At 40.5% G+C, this 17,214-nt stretch overlaps 1 protein-coding gene across 7 annotated transcripts in view; it reads left to right on the top strand.

Annotated features, from left to right (window-relative positions):
* CTDSPL (CTD small phosphatase like) overlaps window positions 1–15,277 on the top strand; it is a 76,225-nt gene extending 60,948 nt beyond the window's left edge. For 6 of the 7 annotated variants that reach the window (XM_077789547.1, XM_077789540.1, XM_077789575.1 and 3 more), the window contains 4 exons: window positions 3,572–3,628; window positions 11,256–11,348; window positions 12,967–13,152; window positions 15,018–15,277. In XM_077789547.1, coding sequence (XP_077645673.1) covers window positions 3,572–3,628; window positions 11,256–11,348; window positions 12,967–13,152; window positions 15,018–15,143 — 462 coding nt within the window. In that variant the 3' untranslated portion in view covers window positions 15,144–15,277. Of the gene's footprint in view, window positions 1–3,571; window positions 3,629–11,255; window positions 11,349–11,485; window positions 11,512–12,966; window positions 13,153–15,017 lie in introns of those variants that run through there. The other variant, XM_077789583.1, reaches the window with a different exon arrangement.
* Window positions 15,278–17,214: the final 1,937 nt, after the last annotated feature.

Here is a 17,214-nt window from a genome sequence, read left to right as displayed (position 1 = left end):
ATTGTTACCTGAAAGGTAAAAATACAAGATTGCTTTCTGAGTGCTGTGGGTTATTTTGTACTGTGATTTTTTTTTTTGCTGGTTTTGAAACAAGATGAGATTCAGTTTAGGTGGCTATTAGTTCTTTTTTTAAACCATTTTAAAGAAATGCATGCTTAATGGTTGACACAGTTGCACATCTCTCTTGTAGGACTGAGATTTGCAGAGTGTTTCTTAGAAGGCTCCTTTTAATCCTCCCACATTCAAATGATATTTAATAGGTATTTAAATGATATTGGGTAGATATTTAAGAAAAAACAGAAGATTTTTCTGCTTGATGATGAGCACTGAATAATGTTTTGTGTGAGGGAAAGAAAACTGGTCCTTTTTTTGTGTGAGGTCAGTAAAGTTGGGCAGATGTTGGAGTTTCTGCAGAATTTGAGTCGTAGGATGACAATGGTGTTATTTCAATATGAAATTCTGTGATTGGGGGTGTGTAAGAGACAAACCAAGTGCTGGAGGAAATGAATTTAGTTGTTCAGTGGCTGACACTGTCCAGTGGTGCTGTTTGGGTTTTGTTTCATGAAGCGAAATTCTTCAGCTGAATTAAGACCATTAATTGTCATCAAAACTAAAGATACATTCCAGCAGAGCAGGGGTTTGAACACCTGGGTGCACCCTGCTCTGCCTGGATAGTCAAGTTACTTTACAGGTTTTTATTTTGTAGGGTTTGAGGGTATTTGGGGGATTTTTCTTCCTTTAAAACATGTCTTCTCTAACCAGGTAGGTCCCCACTTAAAAGCTGGAAAATCATACATAAATTTGAGAGTTTTAGCACAAAAGGCTTTATTTAAAACACCTGATACTTTAGAATTTGTAATTCTGTTATGAAATAGGCTTCATATTTCAAATGCAGATTACATGTTTTTTTGACACAACCAGAGAGGCAGAATATTTAAAGTGCTCTTTATGAAAGCAGCAACATCTGAGGGAGGGTAATTCTCATCTTTTTATGCCCCTGCATATTTGTGAAGCTTTAAGGAGGTACTGGTCTTTCATGTTAGGTGCATATTAAAGGAATAAAGTTTGGGGTTCTTTGGCAAGAGTAAAAAAAGAATGGATAGACAGGATAGTTATCATTCCCATCATAAAACAATAATAGAAGCAAAAAAATAATAAATTATTAAATCAAGGAGATGTAAACACAGTTTTGTATAAAATGTATTAAACCACATGCAAGCCTGGAATGTAGTCCTATTCAAAACTGGCACTGAAACGCCTTTAGAACATTTAAAATGCTGAAAGTTTGGGTTTTTTTAATAGAAAAGGTTCTAAGTGAGCTGAAGATTTTCAGTGGAAATGCATTGCCTTCTTCCAGGCTCTGTCTCTGTGCTTCCCACTGGAGGCACAGACATGCTTCATGTGCCCACAAACCTTTACCCAGCAAATTGCTGCAGACTTTTCTCCTCTTTTCCCTCCCTGAGGAGCACAGAACTCCAGTCTGTGCTCCTTTCCTTATCACCAGTACCAACAAGAAAATAACATAATACCTGAGGTATAAGTGGTGGAAGCAAATTGGGAGTAGTTTGACAAAGTCTGTGGCTGAGTTTTATTTGTTAGAAAAAAACAGAGTTGCTCACACTGGCTTTCTCTGGCATCTGATGTTGCTGCTGTTAGGATTAAATTCTTTAAAATCTGTAGTTTTATCAGTGGATTTCAAAACCTCAGCAGCTTGTAGTGACCTATTCTTTTTCTGCTGCTGCTGTGTTTCTCTTGCTGAAGGGAGTCATGCATGTATAGATCCTTCAAGTGTGTGCAAGCCTCTTCAAAGTCTGCAGGGAGCTGGAAAACTGGTGGCTGAGGCTTCTTGACAATTCATTTGGGTTTCTTTTTAAGGTGAAGCATCAGAACTTCTGTGTAGCTTCTCTGTGGCTGTTAGAGCTGCACAGGATCTTCTCTATCTGAGGGGCTTCGTGCAGGGAACAGATGGGAGCCTCCCCTCTGTCTTTTTTCAGAGCAGAAAGAGGAAATTGCTCAGTGTCAGATAAGAAAAATACAGATTGATCTGTGTATATTTGAGGAATTATTCAGATTACATCAGCACAGGGGTCAGCAAGATACCTGTTGCCAATCCTAGCTGGTCAGGATGAGAGGATTCCATGTAGCCTCTCCTGTGCCCTCAGACCCAGGTCTTGCAGGTGGCAGATCAAACCATCTTCTTTGTTTCTTTTCTCCTGAGAAAGGGTGTGTTTCCCTCCACATAAATTCTTTGTGGTCATTTTGCTCTCCTGGCAGGGAGGTTGTCTGACAGGGGAATTAGAATCTGGTTTATCCAGGGAGTGGGATCAAAGTGCTGCTGGCAGATTAATACTGCAGGATCCTCTTTTCCCACCATTTTTTCACAGAGCACCTGTTTAGACTCCCCAGTTTGTGCTCTGCTTCTTAAATCACTTTACCTCAGCTACTTCTCTGCTTTCTTGTCACACCTTTGCCCCCCTGAATGACTTTAAAGTCTGTTTCCAGTCCCACAGATACTCCATCTTCTTGGTGGTTCCTGGGATCAGCCTGCTGACTGATCCAGGAAAGCAGGTGGGACCATCTGTACAAATCTCACAGAGCTGAGTGAAGATGTTTTCCAGTTTTAGCTTGCTAATACCAGTTCCAGACTGGGCAGTATCCATGCAAGATACTGGCTGTGTATCAGTCATGTTAAAACTGTGTTGGGCAGCTCTGTCTCAGCCATTTCCAGGCTGCAGGTGATGGAATGAGCTCCAGGCATGTTTACATGGCTGTTTTTGTAGAATGGACACACTGCATGAGCTGTACCTAAGTGTGGTGTCCACTTGAACCAGTGAACATTGGCAGCAGCCTGATCCCAGCTACCCCTGCTGTCTAGCCAAGATTAGATTATGCACTCCTGAACTGTCTACAAGGCCACTTTGCTGCTTTCCAAGGCAATTTTACTTGACCAGCAGTTTTCATAGTAAGTCTTGAGAATTAAGTTGTGTTCGACAGGCTGGAAAAACAGATTCAAGGACTTGGGCAGAGTGTGCCTGCTCTTCCCTTTGGAATTAAAATGCAATTTTATGTGATTAGGTTGATTGATATTGGCATGTTTAGAAACCTTTAGTCTTGTTGCAGCTGCTGATTCAAATATGACCATTAGGAATTACTTTTACCACTGTGTTTATTTTTAATTTAGTCACCGATTGATGACCTCAGGTAGAATGTGTGCAGTACACATTTGATTTTCTTGATGATCATTTATCCGTAAAGACTGGATGAAAGAGTTTATCCAAAGAGATGTTTTCCTGATGAGCACACTCAGTGGTAGTGGGGATTATTCAAGCAGTGAAGCGTGCAAGATTCTATGAAGCTTAAAAATAGGAGAGAAAATGGAAGTGCAGCATCTGGAATTACAACTGTGAGCTTCTGACTGGTGTAAGAGCACACACAGAGTGGATGTGTGCAGTCAATAATGATTATTAACTTGTTCCTCAGAAGTTGGTACTCTTCCCTTTTATGCCCCTGAAATTTTCCATCTGATTTTTCTTATTTTTAATGCTGTTTATTTCCTTGTCATTCTTTCTAGCCAATTAGCAATGCTGATTTCATCGTTCCTGTTGAAATTGATGGAACCATACATCAGGTAAGTTCTGTTTCTTCTTTCAGCATTGTGTCCTGAGTTCCAGAATGTTCTCTTCCTCCATTTGCTGCTTTATAGCCAATAATTTCTCTTGCAAAGCATGGAAGCTGTGTATTCTGGAATGCAGACAGGCATCCCTGTGTGCTCAGGTGGAGGCTCTCAGGACTTCAGTACTCAACTCTTGGTTTATTTTAAAACATTTTCAAACAGGAAATGATATAAGGATAGGGTTTCAGACATTGCTGGGCCCACAAAAATCTGCTTCAACACTGCATTTTTCATTCCCTCCAACTTACATAGGACATAAGTTGGCTTTAATATATGTTGATAGCTCATATGGTAAGGGTAATTTGTATTTTATAAAAGTATAAAGGAAGAAAAGACATTTATTTCATTTTTGTGGCAATCTATGTTCAATTTCTGTCCCCTTTTATTCCTGTAAGTAATTCAAGTTCCTCTGATAGGAGTTATTATATACTTCAGCATATTTGAAAGATCTGGACAAAATCATGAGGAGACTAATGTCTGTGTATTATTCTTTAAGAACTTCACTTAAAGCTCTAAGAAATGGTTTTGAGTAAATGCAAAACGCCCATAATTAGAAAATCAGTCCCCTCCATGTATCTTAGATTGGTGTCTTTAATCAGTGATCATTTCTGAAGGGTTGAATAAAATAAATTACAGTGCTGTTACTTTCCCTCTTCAGGCAGACATTGAAATTCTTGCTGGAGATGAATTAAACAGGTTAATGTCAAGTTGAGCCTTTCTGATACATGAACTCTGTAAATGGTTTGAAATATCTTCTGTTGGGTGTTATAGTTAACAAACCTTCCCTCCACATGATTTAACAGAAACTTTAAGTACTTTAAATTCTGAAATGTTGGTTATATATTATCGTTACGGATTATTTCTACTTTAACAAAGAGGTTTGTATATTTTAATCTTGTACTAATTGGTGGGTCATAAAGATAGTTCATAATTTTTTCTGATTTCCTCTGATGGAAGCTCTCCATATGTTTGTCACTCTTAAAATGATTACTAAATATCAGTCGGTGGACTGAAACTTGCTTTAAAGTAACAGTTGTTTTGACAGTTTTTGCACTGTGCCTGTTTCATGTAGAAAAAAAATCAATATTTGGGTTACTTCCACTTGTAATGTTCACCGGAGCTGATGCTTACAACATTTAAGTGATGTTTTGGAAATTTGTAATTTTCAGTCCTGATTTGATGTGGGCTTTAACTGTGTTTGGTGTTGTGGAGCAGGCAAATTCTCTCTCCTAAAACTTTACAGAATGCTTTTGAAAGTGAATTTTTGAGTGGCTTACAGTTGTGATCACTTAGATTGTCAGGATGACATACTTACATTTGGAAACAAATCCCAATAAAAGGCTTGGGCTTTATAGTCAAACATTTCAAAAGCCTGTTCCTTTTCCATTCCCTGCTGCAAACTCTGAGAATCTTCACCAAAAATGATGCAGTTTTACACTTGGAGATGACTCCTTGTGGGGGAAAAGAGAAAACAGTAAAAAAAAAACCAAAAAAAAACCAAACAACTCCAAACAAACAAAAACACACAACTGGGTCCAAAGGGAGTGGATTTATGCATCTCCTTTGACAGAGGTGGTCAGGTGAAATTGGTCTCTGTGCTTTGCTGGAAAGTCCCTGCATGATTTTCAAGGAAATTGCTTCACTCTTTGTATTTCAAGTTCTTAACTTCTAAAATAGGTAAATACCTCAGGCACGTTTGGATGGTAAAAATTAAGGTAATTGTAAGGAATTTGTGATTCTTGAAATAAATGTAATTTGTGTTGCACACAGAATAGGCAAAGCCTGTGTGTGTAATACCTCTGGTGATATTTCTGACATTTGGGAATCTTTTTTTTGTTTGGTTTTTTATTGTGATAAAGGGCAAAAATGGATATTCTGGCTGAATGTGATGTGCATTAACACAGCTTGTAGAGCTCTGACAACCTGTCCCCACTTCAAACCTGTAATTCTCTAGTCACTTGGAACATAAATGAACTGATCTGAGCAATTTCTGTCATTTATCAGGATTTGTCATCTGTATAATGCGTGTCCATTTTCTTAAGCAGTTTATAAACTCCACAAGATTAATCACTGTCATTGAGTAATATTTTCACCTGTGCAAAATATCCCAGGAGATGGGAAATATTGTGGAACCTCACTGTCCATAGTGCATATCCCTGTTTTACCAGTGAGCCTGATACCTTATCAGGCAGGAATTTGGCAGATTTTCATTGTCCTTGACCTCTGCCTTAGGCAGAACCCCAGTGGAAGCAAACTGAGAAACATTATTTCATAGGTGCCCATTCCTATAGAAACTTGGAATTATATGAGTTTGTTCAAATCTCATATACCAAAAAATACAAGTTGTGGCAAAACGAATTGCTGTATTCCTGCAAGAGTTTTGAGATTGACTTATCTAACAAGTCTTTTCATGGTAAATGCTGGTTGGGTCTTGTGGTTTTTTCTTTTTGGCAGTTCAACAGAGGTCTTAAAAAAATGATGTCTTTAGTTTGGGGAATTTGCTTTCCCTTATATAATTTATAATCCAAAGGTCAGAAAGACTATTGGGTATTTTTTTTTATAGGGAGGACAATTCATCATCTCAAAGGGTGCTTGGGTAAACGAGCTTCCATAGAGTAAAAACCAGCTTTTCTTAACATCCCTTTTCCCTTACCCATCTGTCTTTCTCCAGCCTAAATTACTACATCTTTTGAAAGGATTTGTCATTTTATTTTAAGAAGGCAATATATCAAGTGTGAAGGAACCTCCCTTTCTTTCTGCTGTGGGTCTCTGGATGCCTGCAGAGCTCCCATCCTGGGGCAGCTGAAGTTCCAGTGGGAATCCCATGCCTGCACTGAATTACCAGGTTGGAAGGGACCTTCAAGATCATCGAGTCCAACCCAGCCCCAGCACCTCAACTCAACCTTGGCACCCAGTGCCACATCCAGGCTTTGTTAAACACACCCAGGGATGGGGACTCCACCACCTCCCTGGGCAGCCATTCCAGAACTTTATCACCTTTCTGTGAAAAACTTTTTCCTGATATCCAACCTGAGTTTCCCTTGGTGCAGCTCGAGGCTGTGTGCTCTGGTTCTGTCAGTTCCTGGAGAAAGAGCCCAGCCCCAGCTGAGCACAGCCACCTTTCAGGAGCTGTGGGGAGCGCTGAGGTCAGCCCTGAGTCTCCTTTTCTCCAGGCTGAGCACCCCCAGCTCCCTCAGGGGTTCCTCACAGGGTTTGTGTTCCCAGCCCCTCTCCAGCCTTGTTGCCTCCTCTGGATGCATCCCAAGGTCATTCCCAGGTTGAGGGGCCAGAGCTGGGCACAGCCCTCGAGGTGTGCCCTCACCAGTGCCCGGCACAGGGGCAGAATGAGCTCCCTGCTCCTGCTGGCCACACCATTCCTGATCCAGGCCAGGAGCCTTTGGCCACCAGGACACTCTGCTTTGTGCTGGGAGTGATGGCCCAGGTACAGAAGGGGGGTTCTGGTGCAGGCTGACCCTTCTGACCTCTCCTCTCCTTCCACTCTGGTTCTCTGGCTGGAAGGAGATCAGAGCTGGTCCTGCTGTGCCAGATGACAAGTGGGAAGTCCAGTGGAGTGTGTTGGAGCTGAGAGGAGGCTCAGTGGGGATGGAAGTGGTGGCTGGAGATGTTCCACCTGTTGGGCACCTTGATTTAACTCTGTAGGAACACATTCTCTCCTATGGATTTGGATTTAACTCTGCTCCACTGACCAAGAGCCCCCAGACTCCAAACTGCATCAAATACAGTTTAATCTGCAATGGGTGGAGGTTTTTAGGGAATGCTTGTCCTTCGTGTTTCATCAAAATTGAATTCCAGTGGCTTTGTGCCTTGCTTTTGTTGTCCAAGAGTAAAGAGGGCAGCTGGGAAGAATTTGATTTTATGTTATTTTGAATTTTATTTTTAAATACAATTTGTTTATTGAGTGAAACTAATTTTTAAGTGTTTGCTTGGGGCGAGGGGGGAGTTAATTCAATTAATTGCTTAATTTTAATTGTTGAAAACTGAAGGAACATTTGGCATATATACTTTGAGCATAATACGTAATGTTTTTTTTCTTTTTTGCTGATGGGGGGGAAAGGCTGTTTGAATAATAAATTTCCTTCCTGTAAAGCACAGAATTCATGGATTTTCTTGCAGGAGGCTGTGGCCTGGTTCAAGTAATCCAGGATAGGCTGTATCCATTCTAACTCGCCTATTCTTGGTTACTTGCACTGGGACAGGGCCATAACTGTGTGACCCAGGACCACAAGGGACACGTGGGATTTTCTGCTCACTGCTCAGAAGAGACATGAAACAGGATTTTACACGAGCTGGAATTGTCATGGGCAGATTTTTTGGTCATTGCTTGCAGATTTCCTCATTGTAAAGCTTGTTTTGAAAGGCAATCCTATGTATCCTGTTAAATTGGTTGAAAATGAGCTGGGTTTGTCTTTGGGTTTTACAAATACTGAGTCTCTGTAGGTTGAGGCTGCTTTGAGGTACAGAAAATTCATGTGGAAGTATGAAATGCTTGAAAGCAATTAAAGATAATTGCTTGTGTTCTGCCATTAGCAGCTGTAAGAATCCTGTGGAAACATGCCTAGTGCCTGATTTGTGCTTAAAATGTTCAGTAGGGTTCATTTTAAATAGTAATAATAAAAAAATACTATATTCCTCTAAATTCTTGTTGTGATAAGGAAAAAAATAGTGAGCATACAAAAAAAAAGGATTTTATTTTTTAATGCCCTGAAGACAGTATATAAATCTCAGAAAAGTGCCAGGAGCCAGTTAGTCTAGAGATTTCAACTGGAGACATCAGGCAATGGAGGAAAAAGCCAAGCCACAAATAACCATGCAGCATTGAGATTCAAGTCCAGCCACTAACAAAGTAAAGGGGGAAAAAATTCCAAATGAGAAGGAAGAGGAGAAAAGAGCTGCACTGTCAGCTGAAGAAAGCTTTCTATGTGAAGTAAACCAAAGAGATTTTGTAGCCCAGGATACCAGTACATTTTGGAGTTGCTTCCAGGCTCTAAGTAGGACTTCTGAAAGAAAACTTCAACTCTGGAGAATAACTATCCAGAGTATTAAGATACGTTGTTCTGCCAAAAAAAAAAAAAAAAAAAAATAGTTGAAGGATATATTGGGGCTTTTTACAGAGGCAAATAATTAAGGGGAAAATTTGGTGAGACTTCATCTTAAGAGATGACATTTATTATTAATTGGGCATTTAACATGAGAAACAAATCTGTTGGCCGTATCCCAGCAGGGAAAGATTTAAAACAAAGCAGCAGGAGAAACTCAAGTAGAGGAGTCTGTGAGTGCTCTGTGTTAGATCAGGAGCCCTGAACTGCAGAAGGGAGACCATCCAGCTAAAAATGCTGTGTATTCACAGCTAATCCTGAATTAGGGGCAGAATTGGGAGCCCTAAAATCAGCCAAAGGAGTGTTTATTGCTAAGGCTGGCCAGTGCAGCCCAGGCTGTGGCTCAGAGCTCTGGGGTTGATTTACTGAGTGCTCCTGATGGAGGAGGTGGCTTGTGTTGCAAGCAGCAAAGTTCAGATCCGTGGCAGGGAGTTTGTAATGACATTCCAAGTGGAAATACTTCACTGACAGGGGCAGAGATAGGGATGGAGAGCAAAGAGGAGACTTCTTCTGCTGAGGCTGGAAGCACTGGGTTTTAAAAGGGAAATTAATATTAAATTCCAGCACTTACTCTCCAAGAATGATGTTAAGACTCTGGGGTGCCCCTTTTGTGCCCTCAAACATAAGTGTAGGAAAAAAAATTAAGGCTAAAGAATCAGGAACTTAATAATTAACTTGGCTCCTGCTGTCTTTCCTCTCACATCTGGGAAGTTGGAAACTCAAGATACCCAAAAGCAGAGGGACTGCAGCTGTCTTTTAAAAAAATTCAAAGGTAGAGTCTGGAGAGGAAATACTACAGCACAACTTTGTGTAGAAAGAATTAAATGAAAAATTAATTGCAGTGTTATAGGAGAGGAAATTACTTGGTTTATGCCTGGTGAAATACAGGAAACATTCCTGTAATTATCTGGAAAGAGAGTGGTGGTGAAGTACATCTGTTAACTGTCTTTAATCCATAAAATGTCACAATTATTTGATGTGTTAGGTGGTGCTGTGGTTGTTCAAAAAAATCTGGGTTATAAATTATTATCTGTTTCAAAGTTTGAATGTAATGTTTATGGGGTCAGAAATAGTTTAGATAAATGTCATAGAAATAACTTAAAAGAGATAAAGACTTCATGGTATGATCTGTATGCTGCATAAAGGGGAAAATTAACATTTCTGCTTTAGTCATTAAGGTACAGCTCCATCATACGTGTTTTTAAAAAACTTTACTTTCAACTTTAGGTTTTCAATTTCAATTACACAGTTTCTTTTCTTTTGCTGAAGGCTTTAATTGTTACACTTGAGTTCAAGCTGCTGTTTCCATATTTTTCTCCTTCAGGCTTTTTCTCTGAGTACCTTGAATTTTTTTTTTTACCTCTTATTAATAGGAAGCTAGTAAAATACATACAATTAATCTAGTTTTACGTATCAGAGAATGAAATTCCTGAAATAGCATCAGTCTTGCAATTCTTCCTGAATTCATCTCTATGCCAGACTTCTCCACTTGAAATTTCCAGTATTAGGGATTATTTGCCAAACAAAAGAAGGTAAAATGCTGCCAATGTTTTCTCCCAAACTTCTAATCTAACTGCAAACAAGACAGATAAATATTTTTCAAGCAGACTCCCCTCTTCACCTTCCCAGTATATTGTGAGCTGTTTCCAAGCTTTCTGAGCAGCACTTTTCCTTGTTTTGGTATCTTTTGTGAGCACAAAATCATCTTGTGTGCTCTGCAAGGAGAAGCGGGGAGGTTTTAATACTCTGCTAATCAGGTTGTTGTGCTGAAAGGCAGCAGAGCACTGCTGAAGGCAGGATGCTGAAGAGGAGAGAAATCCTGGGAATTTGCCATCTTCTGGCAAGGTCCTCTTTAGAAGATGCTGTAGGCTTTGTCAAATTTCAAACACAGCATTTTTAGACATTCTGCGTGGTACTGGGAAGATTTTTGGTGAAAAAAAGTTGCCTGTAGAGCTGGAGGGCTGGATCACTCTCCATAGTGAGCTGTGGTACTTAGCACCTGGAATTTCAGAAATGAAAGACTCAGCCAGAGAACAAAACCAGGTCCCTGTTGTGCAATTCCTGCTGTCAGAGAGGCTTCATCAGATTTATTCCTCCTGTGGAGCTCCTCAGCTTTCCAGCACCAGAAAGGGCTTGGTGGAGAGATGTGAATCCTCACTTCTTGAGAAGCCCTCCTGTCTCCCCTTTGCCTTTAATGAGATGTTTGGAGGAGCACCACTCCTGATGCTGCTCAGTGTTTGCAGTTCCATAATCAGCAGGGGCTTGGCAACCCATGTGTGTCAATCTCTCATTATTGGATCTCTACTTTAATCTTGCATACTTTTCTTTTTCCCCAGCATCTCACTTGAACTGCTTCCTTGTTAACTTCTGTTTCAAGTGCTGGCATTGCAGGAGTGGTTTTGGTTTTTTTGGGTTTTTTTCCTTTCCTTGAGCACCATCTGACCTAAATGCTGTTATCATTCCAGGTTTATGTGTTGAAACGACCACATGTGGACGAGTTTCTTCAGAGGATGGGAGAGCTCTTTGAATGTGTACTCTTCACAGCCAGTCTAGCCAAGGTTTGTTCCTCCCTTCATCTCCTTAACCCTTATGGTGCTGGTCCGTGGACTTTTGGTTGGGTTTTCTATGGATAATTATTTCCACAGTTGGTACTATCTTAATTTTTCCCCTTCTTTTCTGCTTCTTTGTCTGACAGTGTGTACTTTGTCTGCTAGTGTGTGGGTAAGTGTTTCCATGGTAACACCATCACATATGGGCTTGTCTCATAATGTAGCCTCCATGCATTGCTCATGATGCCAATATGAAAGGCTCACAAGTTACCATGGTTATAGTGAGAAATTAGAACAAATAGCTTGCCAGTGAAGCAGCACATTAAAGCTGGGCATGAAATAAAACACCGAATTAAACCCTGTCTGCACCATCAACCAGTGACTCAGAAACTCACTGGAAATTGGGAACCAAGGTTCTTGCTCTCTTGAGGTGCAATTTCAACCTGGAGTTAGAAAATGAGGCCTTTTTGCAAAGCTTGAAATGTCCCCAGGAATATTTTGTGCCCTCTGGTCCTGCAGTAGCTGTAGTGGCTCGTAGGTAGTTTTTGTGGTAGATGTTACAGTAGTAGAGTGATCTGGAATTCTTCACTTCCTTCAGTGTATTGTATTTGTTGTGTCTTGTTTGTAAAATGATGTTGGTTATTTCTAAATAGTGCTCTAGCATGGCAAGCTGTAGCTCCAGCCTAGTGTAGAGATGGTGGAAGGGGACAGGACCTTGGATCTTCTATAAAGCCTTTTCCCCTGCATTCTCTTTACCACATACTGTTCAGTCATGTTGGAAAAAGAATAAATACTGCCCCAATTTCATACTGAAATGATGTGCCTTATTTCATAATCAAAAGATGATTGATTTCAACATCAGTTCTTTTTCTTGGTTTAAAATATAGGAAAATGATAACTCCTGTTGTGCAATAATAAGACATAACTACTATTTTCAGCTATGTGGTTAATCATGTTCAAGTTTATTTGGGTACTTCTTCTTGGTCAGTTTATATAAATCGTTGGATTCTAAGCTGTGCCTCATTTAAAGTATAATCTAATGTATAAAATGAGAATTTCCCTGGTATTGTACTTGAGTATTTTTATTAATAACAAAAATCTTTGGCTGATCTTTTTTGCCCTAATTATGCAATTTGGTAATCTGAAGAGTCTTGCTGACCCAGTTGCTCCAAGGGCATTTATTTGGCAGAGCCACGTCAGGCTCAGATTTGTTCACTGCAGTTTATCTTCAGAGGCACATGGAAACAAACCAGCTGGGGAAAAGCTTCATATTGATTTTCTATTAGCATTGGCTGGTTTTATGGTAATGGTAGGTGAGATCTCTGGATCCATCAACCTCTCAGGTTAACTCAAAGTTGGCCCTGAGAATAAAACCTAATCAATAAATCAAAGAAAACATTTAGAGTGCAAGTTAGCCTTCTCTAGAAAGATGATTGTCCTACTTTTGCTTTATCTCTTAATTAATCACTTCAGGTTTGCAGGCAATTGAGTTAATTTACAAGGAGCAGGGAAGAAAATGGAGGAAAAGGGTGTTTTACCTGAAATTATTTTGTGTCCCTTGTCTGGCTCTGTGAATCAGCCTTCTCTGCACGTTGCTAACTTGATGTTTCTGACTTGTATTTTTAAGTATGCAGACCCAGTAGCTGACTTACTGGATCGCTGGGGTGTGTTCAGGGCAAGGCTCTTTAGAGAATCCTGTGTTTTCCACCGAGGGAATTATGTGAAGGATCTGAGTCGACTGGGCCGTGAGCTGAGTAAAGTTATTATAGTAGATAATTCTCCTGCATCTTACATCTTCCATCCTGAAAATGCAGTAAGTATTCCGAGTACTCGAGTGTAACTTCCTCTCTCTGGCCCTTGCCCAGGTTTTGTGATTCAGAAAATAGACTTTTCAGAGCACTGGCTTGTGTCAGATTCTGTGTTTTCTTAGGCTGCAGTGGGTGCTGGGGTTCAGTGCCAAGTGGTGAAGGACATGGGCAGAGTGATCTTGACAGAATGTCACAGCCGTGACCGCTTGTGTGCACTGAGCTTTGGCTGTTGGCTTGAGGTCCAGCAGTTTTGAGAAATACCAAGTGGTGTGGAACCTGAAAAAACAACCTAGCTCTAGGAAATAAAGCTGCCCTCCAGCACAGATTTTGTTCTTTGGAGTAGTGATGGCAGAAAAAATGGTTTGCTTGAACTTCTTTAGGTACTCCCATCTTTTTTCACTGTGTGAATAATATTTTATTAAGCAACATAATTAAGGATTTACACTTGCTACTGAGATCTGCATTTGTGGGTAAGGGAAAGAAAAAAAATCAACATCCTCTTGTGTTATTATGCTCCTCTCTCAATTATTTTTGTCATGGCTCCATAATTAGAGCTGTTAGTCAACAAGTTAATCAAGGTTTAGGAATAAGGATAAAGGGCAGACAGCAGTTCTGTAGGGGAGAACAATGAGGAGCAATGTGCATTTTCACTGTCTGTTTGTGTTGGCTCCAGGAGCTCTGATGGAGAAGTCTGGGGTGCTCCATCCGTGGCTGCAGCCAGCACAGCTGCTCACATCTGCTTTAGCTGCCAGGGGAGAAGCTGGAACTCTTAGATCTGCTGACTTTTACACAACCAGGCTGTGCACTGTTTGCTTTGATGTTTTTAGGCTGCCTTCCTTGTGAACTGTTAAAAATCAGTGTAGGAAATCTTTTATTAGGAACACTGCTTTGCACAGTCCTGCCTCTCCAGATTAGTTTGGGTTTTTTTTCCTATTTTGTAACATGAGCTATTTATCTTCCAGCAGTCAGCTTTCAAGTTCAGATCCTAATATTGTGATGCCCTGAGTGATGGGGTGAAAACATTTTTCTGGTTGGTGCCACACATGGTTTAAAGCTGCCATTTATAATAACCAGGACCTGTAGCTGTAATTTACATTCATGGTTAAAATTAAAAACCTGATCCAAGATCATCATTTGGTATCTCGGAAATCAGTGCCAAGGAAATAATGAGCTGTAGAAATTTGGGAGATGAAATTAAGGGCCTTGTCAGAGTGGTTTAATCATGTATAGAAAAGTGCTGCTGGCTGGCTGATGCTGGAGTCTCTGCAGAAACCAGAGCTTGTAACACGATCCAAGATAGTCTTGGAAAGACCTCAGTGTGCTCCCATAGTGAAGATACAGAGAATACCTTCCCCAAATCCAGTCTGCATATTTAAGAAGGGTTATTATCTGTGTTGTTTTCTGAACCCACTCACTAGATCTAACATTTTTACCTGAACAGTGTTCTGCCCTTGCAGTTCAACACTTCCTCCAAACCCCATGCTGGAAGCAGTTGTTGCTGCCTGCTTGTGCCTGGTGACTCACTCTGATAATTCTTAGAGGGGGGGAAAAAATTGCTTGTAAATAAAGTGTCAGTGCAGCTTCATAACCTGTGTCTGCCTTCCAGTCTATTCTGGATACCAAGGAGGCAAAGCGAGGAGAGCTGCCCAGTGTTGGAGTCATGTGGGTCACCTGGACATGCAGGTGAAGGTCAGCTGCCCTGGTTGGGCTTGGAGTTGAACCTGCTGCTCCACCTGAATGCTAATGAGCAGCTAATTGCCATCATTATTATAGCAGGATGATGATGGTGACAGAACACCTACACAGACAAAACTCACATGTCTTTTACATCATGAAGCCCTCTCAGTGTTTGTTGGTTGCTTTGTTTCAGGTGCCTGTGCAGTCCTGGTTTGATGACATGACAGACACAGAGCTGCTAGATCTTATTCCTTTCTTTGAAGGACTAAGCAAAGAGGAAGAAGTTTACAGTATGCTTCATAAACTCTGCAACAGGTAGCCCTTAACTCTGAGTGACTCCTGCTCCTAGGTTGCAGTTGCTAGAGGCTGTCTCCATCTCTTTCAGCTCTTTCAAATGTAAGCTTTGGGGAGGTCACCCCAGTCAGAAGTGCTACTCTCGATCTTCCTGTTACATTGGACACGAAGGACAATCACGAGTGATGCTATTAAGCCTTCAGAAGCCTGACTCCTAAGGTCTTGTGTTCAGACTACTTTTTTAAAGGAAAAAAAAAAAAAGCTATTTTGAATGGGACTCTTTTAATTAATTTCATAAATGGACATCTTTTACTGGATCAGCTTTTCTTAAAACATGCCAAAAAAAGAAGCTTGTATTTCAGCAGTTGAATTTCTCTCCCTTTCTTCCCCTCCCACTATGCAGACAATTTTACCCCCCTGCTTAGAGCAGTTGACCTGACTCTGAATTTTTTCTTACAGAATGAAGTGCCTTTTTGAATGTTATTTTAAGATAAAAATTCATTTTTGTATAAGACGTATTTCCAGACATCTTTTAGTCTTGTATTGTCTAAATGCTTTAAAAGGAAAAAGGAAAAAAAAAATTTATAGAGCACTGTAATATATAACAAAGGAAAAAGTTGAAACCAAGATGCTGGGTTCCTGTCTCCACGATGACAATAAGTTGTGTTACTCTTTGTCATGCTCAGAAGGTTCAGGCAGTCGTGGGAGGGTGAACTGGGGTCATTAACATGGTTGTTTCACTGATGAGGATTTTGGGCACAGTTTTAAATCATATCTGCAGTTGTTTGAGTATTTAGGGAGTGATGGAGTTGAGGAAATCAGGTGGCTAATAAACCTAAAGCACCTTGAATTCCAGACAGATGAAGTTCTGCTGTCTCTGCTTACGCACAACTGCCATGCCTCTTCTTTTTTGGAAAACCATTCTCTTGGGAGAATGGTGAGGAGATCTAGTTATTAGCTTAAGATTCTTTTCTCAAAACAACCCATCTGGGTAAGCTGGATCTACATTGAGCTGTTTGGAGTACTTTTTTCTTTTAATTGCTGCTACTGTATACTCACCAAATGGAGTTGACCATCGGCTGTTATACTGTTTTTGCCACTGTGCCTGTGCTGTGAGACATTTTCTGTAAGCTGCAAACTTGGGCAATAAATAAAATGCAGGCTTCATAACCCACCCCTATGGATTAATCCATTGGTATCTGATATACCAGTTCAAGGTGACCTGTAAAGGATTTTTCTTTTTTTTTTTTTTTTTTTTTTCAATTAAGATGAAGCCCTCTCCTTTCTTTGATACAGGAAAATGCAGGAAGTTTGTTGCCCACACCTTTGATTTATATTTCTTTTTCCCCAAGGTGTATGGTACAGATTATGAGCTGTATCAAGTCTTGCTGGAAGGGCAGAAGTTACTAGCCTAGACTAAAATTGGTTTTGGAGTTGAGTTAGACTCATCTCAGAATCTGAGAGCCTGCTTAACATCTTCTGCAGTGCCATAGGTATTTCAGATGAATGTTTTTTAAATATTTTATGCCTTTGAAGAACAAGGCACACCTTTTTTTCCTTCCCCCTTTCCAGTGTCACCTTTCAGTTACTGTCCACAGCAGAAATCTGCAAACTTAAAAAGTGCAGCTGTGTTTGGCTGTCATCAGAGAAGACTAAACAGATTATTTGGTGCTTCTAATTAGCCTCGTGCTAAATTCTGAATTGTAGACCCCCTTTGCCTTTTCTCTTTTCCCCGAAAAGTCCCGATGACTTGGGAAAAAAACAAATTTCTTTGTGATGGACTTGGGGCTTGTGATCCTTGTCTCAAAAACATTGGTGAAGCAGCTTAACAAATGCATGTGAGAGGGGCAGGCCAGTGGGTTGTGGTGGGTGCAGTATCAGACTGAGCCCCCCTTGCAGTGCAGCTGTGCCCCAGCTGTGCTCCAGCTGTGGCTGGGCCCAGCGGTGCTGGAGGCAGTCCCGTCACACCCGTGAGTCTGTAGGGCATCACCCTTTTGTTTCTTAACCAGCTGGCATCACCTTAGTACTGTATAAATCTGTGCCACAACAAAAAGACAGAACATCGAGTTTAAAAATGAAAAATTAAAACAAAAAAA

This window comes from Lonchura striata, chromosome 1 (assembly GCF_046129695.1).
Source record: "Lonchura striata isolate bLonStr1 chromosome 1, bLonStr1.mat, whole genome shotgun sequence".
Taxonomy (NCBI): Eukaryota; Metazoa; Chordata; class Aves; order Passeriformes; family Estrildidae; genus Lonchura; species Lonchura striata.
The sequence above is the reverse complement of the archived record's forward strand: the minus strand, read 5'-3'. Positions and strand labels throughout refer to the sequence as shown.